The 14,444-nt window shown below is 37.7% G+C and overlaps 1 protein-coding gene across 1 annotated transcript in view; it reads right to left on the reverse strand.

Annotated features, from left to right (window-relative positions):
- The window catches only part of dync1li1 (dynein, cytoplasmic 1, light intermediate chain 1), a 41,998-nt gene that overhangs the window by 15,862 nt on the left and 11,692 nt on the right, over nucleotides 1-14,444 (reverse strand). Inside the window, exons 3-9 of the mRNA XM_061882763.1 lie at nucleotides 9,826-9,942; nucleotides 9,518-9,748; nucleotides 7,985-8,133; nucleotides 7,742-7,835; nucleotides 4,709-4,844; nucleotides 4,484-4,595; nucleotides 1,458-1,517 (exon numbers count right to left, since the gene is read on the reverse strand). Of these exons, the coding sequence (XP_061738747.1) occupies nucleotides 1,458-1,517; nucleotides 4,484-4,595; nucleotides 4,709-4,844; nucleotides 7,742-7,835; nucleotides 7,985-8,133; nucleotides 9,518-9,748; nucleotides 9,826-9,942 (899 nt within the window). The remainder of the gene's footprint in view (nucleotides 1-1,457; nucleotides 1,518-4,483; nucleotides 4,596-4,708; nucleotides 4,845-7,741; nucleotides 7,836-7,984; nucleotides 8,134-9,517; nucleotides 9,749-9,825; nucleotides 9,943-14,444) is intronic.

Below are 14,444 nucleotides of genomic sequence, written 5' to 3' on the forward strand. Positions count from 1 at the left end.
TCCAGTAAGTGATTGCCCGATACATTAAAGTCTTTTTCAAAACATCACTTTTGGGTTTAAGACGGGTGAGAGCACCTCTTAGGGCTAGCATGGTACCGTAGTTGTGACTGTCACTGGCAAGCAACATCTGAGAATACAGATTATAAAGGTTTATGGTATGTATAGATGTTTTTTAAAATCAAACTACACGCTAGTCTTTCAGCAACTTTCATCCATGACAATTCATGATGCATGATCTCAATGCCGGTCCTAAACGAGCAATGGAGAGCTAGTCTGGCAGCTCTGTTTTGGTTAAGATGGATTTTATTTAGATCTTGTTTAGATGCATTAGACCAGATTGCTGGGGAGTAGTCAATATGTGACAATACAAGGGATCGTATAACTTGCTTCATAGTTGTGTTAGTTATGTAATGCGTTTTTGAAATTAAAGCACAGCATATGCTTAAAATGATCAAATTACGTAAATATTAAATGTTATTATAAATGTGCCTGTTACTACCTTACATACAGTACCGTATTTTTCGGAGTATAAGTCACTCTGGTGTATAAGTCGCACTTGCCAAAAATGCATAATAAAGAAGGAAAAAAACATAAGTCACACTGGAGCATAAGTTACATTTTTTGGGGGGAAATTTATTTGATAAAAGCCAACAGCAAGAATAGACATTTGAAAGGCAATTTAAACTAAATAAAGAATAGTGAACAACAGGCTGAATAAGTGTAGGTTATATGAGGCATAAATAAGCAACTGCTATGTTAAGCTAACATATTATGGTAAGAGTCATTCAAATAACTATAACATATAGAACATGCTATACCTTTACCAAACTGTCACTTGTAATCCATAAATCCCATGAAATCTTATATGTCTAGTCTTTTTTGTGAATGAGCTAAATAATATTAGATATTTTACAATAAAGTGTTAATTTCACACATAAGTCGCTCCTGAGTATAAGTCGCACCCCTGGCCAAACTATAAAAAAAAACTGTGACTTATAGTCTGAAAAATTCATCTATATTTACATCATGTGTATAAAACCTCAATAGAGGTGTGTGTATGTTTTTTTTAAGGACTTTGTAGGCGGAATTGCGCAGCCACCATAAGCTCCATTGTAAGCAGACTTATGAACGCATTTATGACATTCTTATAATGCAAAAAAAAAAAATCATGCATCTTTTTTTTTCAAAATGATTGTGAACGATAGGCAAAATTGCAAAAAAAAAAAAAGTGCAATTCCCCTCTAATGTCTAAATAAGTTATTTTACATCACAGTCACATCACAATATAGCCAGAATGCAAAAACCCGCGAAAGGAAAGCCAAAATGCATGAACCTTATGATTTGAAACGTTGGCATAATTTAACAGGAGTATCCAACGTTGTAACAACGTTTATAAACCAGAAAAGACAACATTCATCATTGGTCCCCTTTAATGATTAATTAAAACATCTGCTTACCTGCAATTTTACCAGAAACACTTGGTCATCTTCAGCTTGAATTTCCTTTTCATGTACAATCTGGTGGAAATAAAGAAAACAGTTTACAGAAGAAAAGTAGCTCATATTGAGTAAAATCAGCTTTTAAGAAAAGTTATTTCTCTGATATGCAATATAGAAATTAAAAAAAGAAAATTCCATCAATGATACATTATAACATGTTAAAATTCTCATTAATTGTCTCTCGGCTTCTTGTTATGCTTTAAATTGCGAGCATAATCTGAGTTACGAGCCTCCCCACCAGTAATTACTAGGGATGTCCGATAATATCGGCAGTCAAATAAATGCTTTAAAATGTATTATCGGAAATTATCGGTATTTGTTTCTAAATTATCGGTGTTTGTTTGAAAAAGTAAAATGTATGACTTTATAATGCCACTGTGTACACGGACGTAGGGAGAAGTACAGAGCGCCAATAAACATTAAAAGGCACTGCCTTTGCGTGCCGGCCCAATCACATAATATCTACGGCTTTTCACACACACAAGTGAATGCAATGCATACTTGGTCAACAGCCATACAGGTCACAGGGCGGCATAGCTCGGTTGGTAGAGCAGCCGTGCCAGCAACTTGAGGGTTGCAGGTTCGATTCCCGCTTGTGCCACCCTAGTTACTGCCGTTGTGTCCTTGGGAGAGACACTTTACCCACCTGCTCCCAGTGCCACCCACACTGCTTTAAATGTAACTTAGATATTGGGTGTCACTATGTAAAGTGCTTTGAGTCACTTGAGAAAAGCACTATATAAATATAATTCACTTCACACTGACAGTGGCCCTATAAACAACTTTAACACTGTTACAAATATGCGCCACACTGTGAATCCACACCAAACAAAAATGACAAACATTCCGGGAGAACATCCGCACCGTCACACAACAGAACAAATACCCAGAATCCCTTGCAGCACCAACTCTTCCGGGACGCTACAATATACACCCCCCTCCCAACCCCGCCCACCTCAACCTCCTCATGCTTTCTTAGTGAGAGCATGTCCCAAATTCCAAGCTGCTGTTTTGAGACATATTAATAAAAATAATGCACTTTGTGACTTCAATAATAAATATGGCAGTGCCATGTTGGCATTTTTTTCCATAACTTGAGTTGATTTATTTTGGAAAACCTTGTTACATTGTTTAATGCATCCAGCGGGGCATCACAACTAAATTAGGCATAATAATGTTTTAATTCCACGACTGTATATATCGGTATCGGTTGATATCGGAATCGGTAATTAAGAGTTGAACAGTATCAGAAAATAGGATATCGACAAAAAAGCCATTGTTGGACATCTCTAGTAGTTACTGTTCACAACTCGCCGTAATCCTGCCCTCTAACCACCAGAACTGAGAAAGTTAGTCCATAAAATAAAATGCAAAAGACAGAATTAGAGAAACAAACAGTTAAAAACAAGTCGGCAAGGGGTCAGCAACACCAAAACGTTTGAAAAGCCACATTGGACCAAAAAGTAAAATAAAAACAATTGTCGGGAGGTGCAAAAATGTAGAGCCTTTGTAAGTCTTTTAGTGAATGCATCACATTATGTAAGTTTGTATGTTAGCATATACTATCAAAATGACTGTGTAACGCAAATCTTCCTGGACTAAAATGTTAAAATTGTATATTTATTCTGCACTTTTTACAACATTGGAGATCATTAGTAAACAGAGGCTTCTCAGAGGGTGAGATAGCTCCTGGAAATTAGTGGCTTAAAATGGTATAGATGTGTGTGTCCTAAGTTCTTGGAAACACGCCGTTTACTTCTAATGGATTTATTACAATGTTTGCTGTGGTCTGGAACAACATGGCATACAAACAACTATCAGAATTGCAGCCGATATTACATACAGATAATGTGTCATGAGACGTGCAAATATACATTAAATACACAGAGGACTTAAGTAAAGGAAATGTAATGAGTTCAAATATACTTACGAACGAGGCATAATGATGCAATATGTACTTACAGCTAGCCCAAATAGCATGTTAGCATCGATGAACTTGCAGTCATGCACTGACTAAATATGCCTGATTAGCCCTCCACGGAAGTCAATAACACCAACAAAGCTCACCTTTGTGCATTCATGCACAGCATAAAACGTTGTGGGAGAAAATGAGACGAAGAAGGAGTGGCAAAAACAACTCTTTTGGTGGCAGCATCGAAGAAAGTTGTACATGTAAACAAACTATGGTGAGTTCAAAAAACGCCAAAATTAGTGGGACAAAATGGTGCTCGCAAAATACTCTCATCATAAGCATGTTTAATACAAACAGTGGGATATTTAAACAGTAGGGAGGTTTGTGTCATGTTGTCCTCCTACCAAAACTATATTAAACCCAAAAAACTATTTTACCAACCTTATTCCATTTTAGTACATCTTTAAAAAAGCTCTAGGGAGCCACTAGGGCAGCGCTAAAGACGGCTCTAGAGCCGCGGGTTGCCTCCCCCCGTCCTAGCTGTCAGTTGACCGGACGGCTCAGCCAGACAGAAAAGATGATGCAACACAGTGGTGAACATGCCCTTTCCCAACTACTTTGGCACATGTTGCAGCCATGAAATTATTATTTGCAAAAAAATAAAGTTTATGAGTTTGAACATCAAATATCTTGTCATTGTAGTTAATTCAACTGAATATGGCTTGAAAAGGATTTGCAAATCATTGTATTCTGTTTATATTTACATCTAACACAATTTCCCAACTCATATGGAAACAGGGTTTGTATATATGTGTAGCATATTTTTAGCCTTTGTAAAAAAAAAAAAAAAAATGTGCGTCATAGCCGATTATGCAAATTAGGTGATGATGATTTGCATATCATGCATAGGGCTTCAACAGAAAAATTTGATATTTGAAAAACAGTTCCAATTCAAAGCACTAATGCACAGAAAAGTATCCCTTTCAAACCCTTTAAACTGTGATAGGAAATGTCAAGGCTTTGTTATGCATCTATTAGCAACCTTTCATGATGCATTTGGCGAGGTCACTACCTTTCTGACTGGTGGTTTGACAATTACGTCCTCAAACCCGTCATCCGCCTTTATTGTTTGGAAGTTCTCATGAAGTATTGCAATCTTCTTTTCATTGTCCCAACCTGAGGGACTAGTGGTGAACAAAAAAATAACATTTAAAAATGCATTTTTGACTCATCAAGCAGGCATAAGATGAAGCAGTCAACAAGAGCTTATGAAGCTTGCATAACAGTACACACTTACATGAAGACTGCATCTTTTTCCACTACTTGTGCAGGGCAGTGGAATGGAAAGCCGTAAAGTCTGTGGACAAGATATTTATATAGCACGTCCAGGTTCTTCATCTCCTTCACTGATGTGTAAATAAGAGACGCTCCGTCTGATAAATCTGTCAAGGTTTTTCCTTTTCTCCACAAACATTATGGATTGTAAGCACTTAAAAAGGTGATTCTCAAGACAGTTTTCCAGTATTTAAACCTGGGCGGTGCACATCTTTTTGCAATATAAGTGAGTCTTGATGACACCAGATAACATTATTTTCTGTTAATAATTGCATACTTTCTGCCGCAACATGGTTTTATCTAAATTTCCTAAAGGTTACTAAGCACTCATATAAGTATATACCGTATTGCCTTAAATTGCCGCCGAGGCGCTAATTTATTTAAAAACTCTTTTCACTCAGGTGTTTTCCAAACACATGCGGTAAAGGCAAGCATGCGCTAATTATTTTAAAACCTCTTCTCACTCCGGCGCTTACCAAAGGCATGCGGTAAATTTAGGCCTGCGCTAATAAATTTGAGTGTGATGTAAGGATACCATTATGAAAAGCACATTAAAAAAAAAAAAACAACTTTATTATGGTCTTACCTTTACTTATAAATGAAATTCATGCGCAGCTCCTTCTGATCAAAAGCATTGATAACTTTCTTATAGAAGTCTTCCTTATATTTCTTCAGTTTTAAAAGTCTCTCTGTCTCGATGGAGATCTTCCTTTATTACATCCTGCTTCCATTGAAAGTCCAGTTTAGAAAACTGTTTTATTTTACATATGTAATCCTCCATGTTAAAAGTGCAAGCGAGAGGAAAAAATAAACACACGCTGCTCACTCTTGCTGCTTGTTGTCACTTCTTCTGCAGCCGAGTAGTCGCAAGAAGGATCACTAGCGCCCTCTACCACCAGGAGGCGGGAGTCATTTAATGACTCATATTTGACACACGCAGCTACGGTATATTAAGAAACCATAGCTGCTTACTGTTCTTTTTAGCATATTCAATAGCTTGGACCTTAAGTCCTACAGAATAGCTCTTAATCTTCTTCCCTTTATGCGAATTCAAATGATTGAAATCAGCCTCCTCCATTTTGAAAATGATGACAGGTGAAGTGTCACTCATGACGTGACGAGTTTGACCCGGTGGAAATTCTAGGCATATGCTAATTATTTGGGCAAACGAGTTTGACCCGGCGGAAATTCTAGACATGCGCTAATAAAAACAATATTTTGCGAAACGAGTTTGACCCGGCGTTAATCCTGAACCGGCGGTAATGCTAAGCATGCGCTAATTATTTAGCGAAACGAGTTTGACCCGGCCGTAATTCTAGGCAGGTGCATACTATATACCTGGCGGCAATTCAAGGAAATATGGTATATGTAACCAACCGGACCAAACTCACACGCTTTACAAACATAGCAGCTAAAATCATCGTCCTACCCACACCCAACATTTCAGATCTAAATCACAGGTCCATCATTCGACTGGCAAACACAATAGTCCTGGATATAACTCACCCACTACACCAATACATCATCCCACTACCATCAGTGCGCAGGTACAGAACTATGAAATTCCAGAGGGCCCACCTCGGGAAAAGCCTTATGCCTGCAGCTATAGCCGCCCTAAAGCAGGCCCGGCCGACCTGTCTGACAAGCCTGCAAATGTGTTGGTCATGTATGATGTCTTTTTGTTCGTGATGTGTAATGTCTATTGTTTAAATGTACGGCAGTGAAAATGAATTTCCCCAACGGACACCAATAAATCTAAATCAAATCATATCGTGGTGTTAAAGCTAGCTTAGTGGTTGGAATAGCTATTAACATGTCTGCACCTGGTTTGATATCGGTGTGTAACAGATTTAGCTTCGTCCTCTTATGGTTTACTAAAAAGAAAGGTAGTTATTATGGAAGTTATTATTAGCTGAAGTGAGGTGAAGTTAATTATATTTATATAGCGCTTTTCTCTAGTGACTCAAAGCGCTTTTATATAGCGAAACCTAATATCGAAGTTACATTTTTAAAGCAGTGTGGGTGGCACTGAGAGCAGGTGGGTAAGTGTCTTGCCCAACGACACAACGGCAGTGACTAGAATGGCAGTAGCGGGGATCGAACCTGGAACCCTCAAGTTGCTGGCACGGCCGCTCTACCAACCGAGCTATACCGTCCCTGAAGGCATACTTGCCAACCTTGAGACCTCCGAATTCGGGAGATTGGGGGAGGAGTATATTTATAGCTAGAATTAATTGAAATTCAAGTATTTTTTATATTATACATATATATATATATATATATATATATATATATATATATTTGAATTTCAGTGTTCATTTATTTAAACATATACACACACATAACACTGCTCTCTACTCATTGTTGTATTTGAAAGTGCAATCCTTTGAAGGAGCATAGGTATGGGCAGCATCTGTGACATTTCATTTGCAGGGAAAGAGTGAGTTTAGGGTTGAATTGTCCATCCTCGTTCTATTCTCTGTCACTATCTTTTTTTGGACATTACTACTTGCCGTAATTTTGAAGAAATGCATGATGGGATTCCGGATGTTGTGTGTCAGTGTATTAATGTGCCGGCTGGAACAAACACACGCTGAGAAATAGCTCCTTGCCTTCCTACTTTATGGTTTATAGATAAACCTATGGATAACAGAGACATATATAATAGTCTCCTTCTTGTTGTGTGTGCAGTTGTGCACTCTCCAAAAGCTGTAGATGTTATAACGTGACTGGGCCGGCACACTTGTTTATATGGCGGAAAAGTGGACGGAAAAGTGCTAACCGATTGTCAGCCGGGGGGCTGAAAAGAAAGTTTCAGCCATCGGAGAACGCAAATCGCGATCGGCATTAAAAGCCATAAATTGGCAATGGCGATCACATATTTTTTACAAAAATCGTCCGATACTGATCATCATTTTGTGTTGATCAGTACACTTTTGTGAAAAAGCATGAAGTAGAAAACAGAAAATAGCAATGCAGACTTTGGGAAGGATACATTGCAAACAAAACTGTCTGATGTAGGACTGGATAAAGTCCAGGTGTTCGTCTCTGTAGTCGTGCTCCTTCTCCAACGTGCTGATGGCATCACACTGCGAGGACGCAGAGGTCGGTGTCAGGTGGAGGACATTGTGGAACAAATAAGCAGTGGACAAATACGCTCCGATAACAAGAACAATACAATCCATGGAGGTACACATTATTATTCAACCTTAAAAGCGACATTAGAGGCTGGGTGTACCTTGGTGCACACCACCACCATTGGTATACCCAGGTTGTGCGTGAGTGTGTTGTCTCCCAACGGCAGCAGTACACTCTCCTCATCCTCGCCTCTCCTCTGCGGGGTCCCGTCCTCGCCGCACTCTGTGTACTCCTGGAACTGCTTTACAACTACACGCAAAACATACATATTTATATCAACTAGCTGATCTCATACCCTGGGTCGCAGAGCGTCTAGATGCATCATATAGGGTCCGCCAGGCCCATTGCAAAGGACTCCTGTAAAGCAGGGGTCACCAACCTTTTTGAAACCAAGAGCTACTTCTTGGGTACTGATTAATGCGAAAGGCTACCAGTTTGATACACACTTAAATAAATTGACAGAAATAGCCAATTTGATCAATTTACCTCTAATAAATAAATATATCTATATAAAAAAAGGGGTATTTCTGTCTGTCATTCCATTGTACATTTTTTTTCCTTTTACGGAAGGTTTTTTGTAGAGAATAAATGATGAAAACAACACTTAATTGAACACTTTAAAAGAGGAGAAAACCCGAAAAAAATTTAAAAAGAATTTTGAAACAGTTTATCTTCAATTTCGACTCTTTAAAATTCAAAATTCAAACGAAAAAAAAGGAGAGAAAAACTAGCTAATTCGAATCTTATAGAAGAAATTAAAAAAATAATTTATGGAACATCATTAGTAATTTTCCCTGATTAAGATTAATTTTAGAATTTTGATGACATGTTTTAAATAGGTTAAAATCCAACTTTGGTAGAATATATAACAAATTGAACCAATTTATATTTCTAATAAAGACAAATCATTATTTCTTCTAGATTTTCCAGAACAAAAATTTTATAAGAAATTCAAAAGACTTTGAAATAAGATTTAAATTTGATTCTACAGATTTTCTAGATTTGCCAGAATATTTTTTTTGAATTTTAATCATAAGTTTGAAGAAATATTTCACAAATATTCTTCGTCGAAAAAACAGAAGCTAAAATGAAGAATGAAATTAAAATGTATTTATTATTCTTTACAATAAAAAAAATTAATTTACTTGAACATGGATTTAAATTGTCAGGAAAGAAAAGGAAGGAATTTAAAAGGTAAAAAGGTATATGTGTTTAAAAATCATTTTTAAGGTTGTATTTTTTCTCTAAAATTGTCTTTCTGAAAGTTATAAGAAGCAAAGTAAAAAAATAAATGAAATTATTTAAACAAGTGAAGACCAAGTCTTAAATATTTTCTTGGATTTTCAAATTCTATTTGAGTTTTGTCTCTCTTAGAATTAAAAATGTCGAGCAAAGCGAGACCAGCTTGCTAGTAAATAAATACAATATAAAAAATAGAGGCAGCTCACTGGTAAGTGCTGCTATTTGAGCTATTTTTAGAACAGGCCAGCGGGCGACTCATCTGGTCCTTACGGGCACCGCCTTGGTGACCCCTGCTCTAGATGGATCATATAGTTTCCTGTAAAGGCTTTTCCCCCCCCCAAAATTAAGCCGTCTATCCATTCCGTCTTCGACCGCAGGCAGCATGACTCACGTCTGAGCTCCAGCTCCCGCAGCGTTTCCGGGGGGACCCGCAGTTTGTCGACGTGTTCCCTAGCGACGGCGGCCCACTTCTGGAGCGAGTCCAAGGCGTTCCACGGCCGCGACATGTCAACCGTTATCAGCAGCAACGTGTTGCTGATTGCATCCACCGGCACAGCCACCCCCTGTAGACCTTTGTGGTAAAGGTCTCCGTCTAACACCCAGGCGTTGCATCTCGTGTGGTCTGAACATAAAAACACTCATCTCAAAAACAAGCAGACATAAAATGAAATTGCTAAAAAAAAATTAACTGTCTGATACCATCGATGTCGTCGTCATGGACACTGATGTAGAGATATTCTAGACCTCGCCCTTTCATGTACTCTTCAACTCCTTGTAGCTTGGCAACCAAGGTGGTCTTTCCCGAGCCAACCTCCCCTAGACGCAAAAATGCGAAATTATTAAAGAACATTATAGGCGGTAGAAAAAAAGTCAGCGTACATAAAAGCAGAGTTTGTTAAACTTTTTGATCTTGGGGCCCAACTTTTCAACTCCAAAGGGTCCCATGTCCCACTCAAATATTAACACTGAATTAGTAATCTTACTCTTGATTTTAATGATATTCAATGATCATATCTAACCTTCTGACAGTTCACTACTTAGTCAAAATGGTATGAATCCATGTGTTAATCACAAATATGCATTATATATTTAAACACACCCTACCGAGGATGTCCTTGTGGTTTGTGATGTGGATTGTGCAGCCCTTTGAGACAGTAGTGATTTAGGGCTATATAAATAAACATTGATTGATTGATTGATAAATGATAAATGGGTTGTACTTGTATAGCGCTTTTCTACCTTCAAGGTACTCAAAGCGCTTTGACACTACTTCCACATTTACCCATTCACACACACATTCTGCCATGCAAGGCGCCAACCGGCACCCATCAGGAGCAAGGGTGAAGTGTCTTGCTCAGGACACAACGGACGTGACGAGGTTGGTTCTAGGTGGGATTTGAACCAGTGACCCTCGGGTTGCGCTCAGCCACGCCGTCCCTATAAACCTTAGGCTTAGGTTAGGCTAATTACAAAAATAAGTACTAACCAAAAATATTGCATAAGGGACTCCTATTTAAAGTCCTACTGAAAGCCACTACTAGCGACCACACAGTCTGATAGTTTATATATCAATGATGAAATATTAACATTGCAACACATGCCAATATGGCCGGGTTAGTTTACTAAATTGCAATTTTAAATTTCCCGCGAGGTATCCTGTTGAAAACTTCGCGGAATGATGACGCTTATGTTGACGCGTGCTTGTGACGTTATTGGTTGGAAGGGACATGTTCTCCCAGCACCACTCACGGCTAAAAGTAGTCTGCTTTAATCGCACAACTACACAGTATTTTGGACGTATGTGTTGTTGAATCTTTTGCAAATAGTTCAATTAATAATGGAGACTATAAAGAAGAATGCTGTTGGTGGAAAGCGGTGGATTGCAGCTGCCTTTCGCAACCAAAACACAGCCGGTGTTTCTTAGTTTGTTGTGAAGCTTTAACACAGAGCGGACAAGCGAACATGTTTCTCTACCATCAAGTTTTTGGATGGGAAAATTGTGATATTAAGTCGGCTCTTGAGCGGATTAAGCGACCTCCTCCTGCAGCTGTCAGAAAGGCAGCTGTGATCTTGGCTCCTCCATTGGCTTCTCTCAGAGACACTGACAGTCACCGCAGCCCTCCGACTTTCAGGTATGACTTTATAATCTCACTAAAACACTTAACATAATAAGCAGATAAGGGATTTTCCAGAATTATCCTAGTAAATGTGTCTAATAACATCTGAATCGCTCCCACTGCCGTCGCCTTTTTTTTTTTTTTTTTGTGCTTCACTCTAACTTTCCTCATCCACAAATCTTTCATCCTCGCTCAAATTAATGGAAATCATCGCTTTCTCGGTCCAAATCACTATTGCTGCTGGAGGCTATGATTATCAACAATGTGAGGATGTGAGGAGCTCAACAACCCGTGACGTCACGCGCATATCGTCTGCTACTTCCGGTACAGGCAAGGCCTTTTTATTAGCGACCAAAAGTTGCGAACTTTATCGTCGATGTTCTCTACTAAATCCTTTCAGCAAAAATATGGCAATATCGCAAAATGATCAAGTATGACACATAGAATCGACCTGCTATCCCTGTTTAAATAAGAACTGACAAACAGATACAATTATGTGTTAATGACCACCCCCGAACGGTGAACCATCACTGTAGACACCTTTCACAACTGTTCACTAAAGGTCACCTCCATATTTATACTGTTGACTGTCAATCAGAATGTGCAATAATGTTATGTTACTTACTGTGCCTTGTATATAACATTTTTATTTTTACTTTTTATATTTTTAGCCAAGTACGGTGTGACTTGTTGAAGGGTGGACTAGCAAAGTAAGACTTTCATTGTATGGCAAACTGGCTGTTTAACTGTGCTTATGACAATAAAACAATCTTGAATCTTGATTCTTAAATAAACTAAATTAATAATGGATATTAGTCTTAACTAAACTGTCAATAAAACTGAAGTGCAAATGAAAATACATTTTCACCACTTTAGACATAATTTCTGTGCTTAAAAACTTCTCTATGACTCCAGCTCCAGATGTTTGAGATTGTCATTACTGCCACAAGTGGTGGAAAAGTGCATTACAACCCACTACAGAAATATATTTTAAGCTGAACCGGTACTTTTGAAACAGTGCTTGAATGTTGCTCAAACTGATATAATAAAAAGAGGAGGAAAACATACAATTTTTGTTTAAATATCCTGCCATTATACTGCTTGTGTTGTAATGTTGCCGTTCAAAATTCCGGGGTGTGTAGAGTGAAATGTGTGTGCTGTGTTAGAAGTAAGAAGTCTGCAGTTAAGTGCCTCTGTCAGGAAGCTAGATTACTTACAAGACATTGGTTGCACAACTCGGGCTTCACAAATAATACAATTTTAATCATGATTTGTGTTGCCAGAATTAAACTAGGGTGATCGTCTGCAATATTAATATTTAAAAAGCTGTCTCCCTGGAGTCCAACCAGAAGAACTAACGGGTAGTCGTCGTCCGAAATAGAGTCTGGAGACACTTTCCGTCAAGTTTTTGTATTTTGTTATTTAATATACATTTTCCACACTACAAAAGATTGATAAATGGGGGGCCACCATTGGAACTTGGCTGTTATTTTACGGCCCCGAAAAAGAACACGCATAAAAAAATATGAAAAATAGAGCTTATAGCATCATTTATTGAGAAAAAGCTTAAATATTAACAAAAACTGTGGATAACATTTATTTAGCTCTTTGACCCCCCCCCCCCCCCCACCTTGCACCCCATTACCGCGAGTAAACTGCAGCCACTGTTTTACCTAACATAATGAATAATTGTGATTTCAAATTGATAAAAATAATGATTATTAAGGCCATAATCGTGCAGTATTATGCACAACAACAGTTATATGGTAGGCCAGGGGTGTCAAAGTCAAGGCCAGCGGGCCAGATCCGGCCCCGAATGAATGCTCTATGGCCCCCGGTGTGATATTTAATTAGTATTAGAAGTGTCCCGAAGGCTGTTGTTTTGCACGCACCAATACTCAATCAGTGTTGGCGCTAGAAATTTTCAAACCGGGGTCCCAGGGGCCTCATCAAGTCATAAAAATGGGGTCCGGCAGTAAATTTCTGGGGTCCCACTTTTTTGTAACCATTTTGAAAACTAATGATAAATGTATGCCTTACCCTGTTATATCTTACATTAAATATTTTGTTTTAGAAAAAGGTTGTCATAAACGTTAATTACAAAAAAATAATACAAAAGAGAACACATTTGTATGTAAATGTATTCAGTTATAAACATTTATTCACTTTCTTCTTTCCTTCATGGATCTAAACTTTACCGCTGCCAGTATTTTTTTTCTGTATTTTTATTTTAATATTTTCAGAACGTGTGTTATATTTTTGGCCAAAGTAAGACAAAGAAAACAATCTAACGTTGTCTTTATTATTTTTAATGCAATGATTTTAATAGTCCGGCCCTCGTGTGCACAGATTTTCCTCCATGCGGCCTCTGAGCTAAAATTAATTTGTGGTAATTATTATTTTAGCGGTCAAGTAATCTATTGATTAATCAAATAACCAGTCACATTTATCTGTATGTGATATTGGCTGCATTTCTGATAGTTGTTGGTGTGCCATGTTGTTCCAGACCACAGCAAGCATTACCTAGCTTGTCAAAGATCGTAATATATCAATTAAAAGAAGACAGCCTCTCGTTTACTTTAACTTGGACACACACATCTATTCATTTAACCATTACAAGCCAGTCATTTGCAGGAGTTATCTAGCTATCTTCTGAGTAGCCTGTGGTTTATTAATGGTTTCTAATGTTGTAAAAATGTGTACAATAAATATTACATTTCAACATTTCTGTCAACTAAGATTTGCTTCAACCGGCGACATGTAGTCATTTTGATAGTAGGCTATTATAGCTAATATAAACACTTACATCATGTGTTGACTTCATAATAACACTTTTAAAAGTCATTTTGATAGTAGTCTTTTATAGCTAATATTAACACTTATATCATGTGTTGACGTCATAATAACACTTTTAAAAGTCATTTTGATAGTAGTCTTTTATAGCTCTAATATTAACACTTACATCATGTGTTGACTTCATAACAACACTTTTAAAAGTCATTTTGATCGTAGTCTTTTATAGCTAATATTAACACTTACATCATGTGTTGACTTCATAATAACACTTTTAAAAGTCATTTTGATGGTAGTCTTTCATAGCTAATATAAACACTTCCCTTCATTATAAGACTTTTAAAGTAAATTTGATAGTAGGCTACTATAACTAATATAGACACTTACGTCATGTGTTGCCTTCATTAT

The sequence above is a fragment of the Nerophis ophidion genome, linkage group LG21 (genome assembly GCF_033978795.1).
Source record: "Nerophis ophidion isolate RoL-2023_Sa linkage group LG21, RoL_Noph_v1.0, whole genome shotgun sequence".
Taxonomy (NCBI): Eukaryota; Metazoa; Chordata; class Actinopteri; order Syngnathiformes; family Syngnathidae; genus Nerophis; species Nerophis ophidion.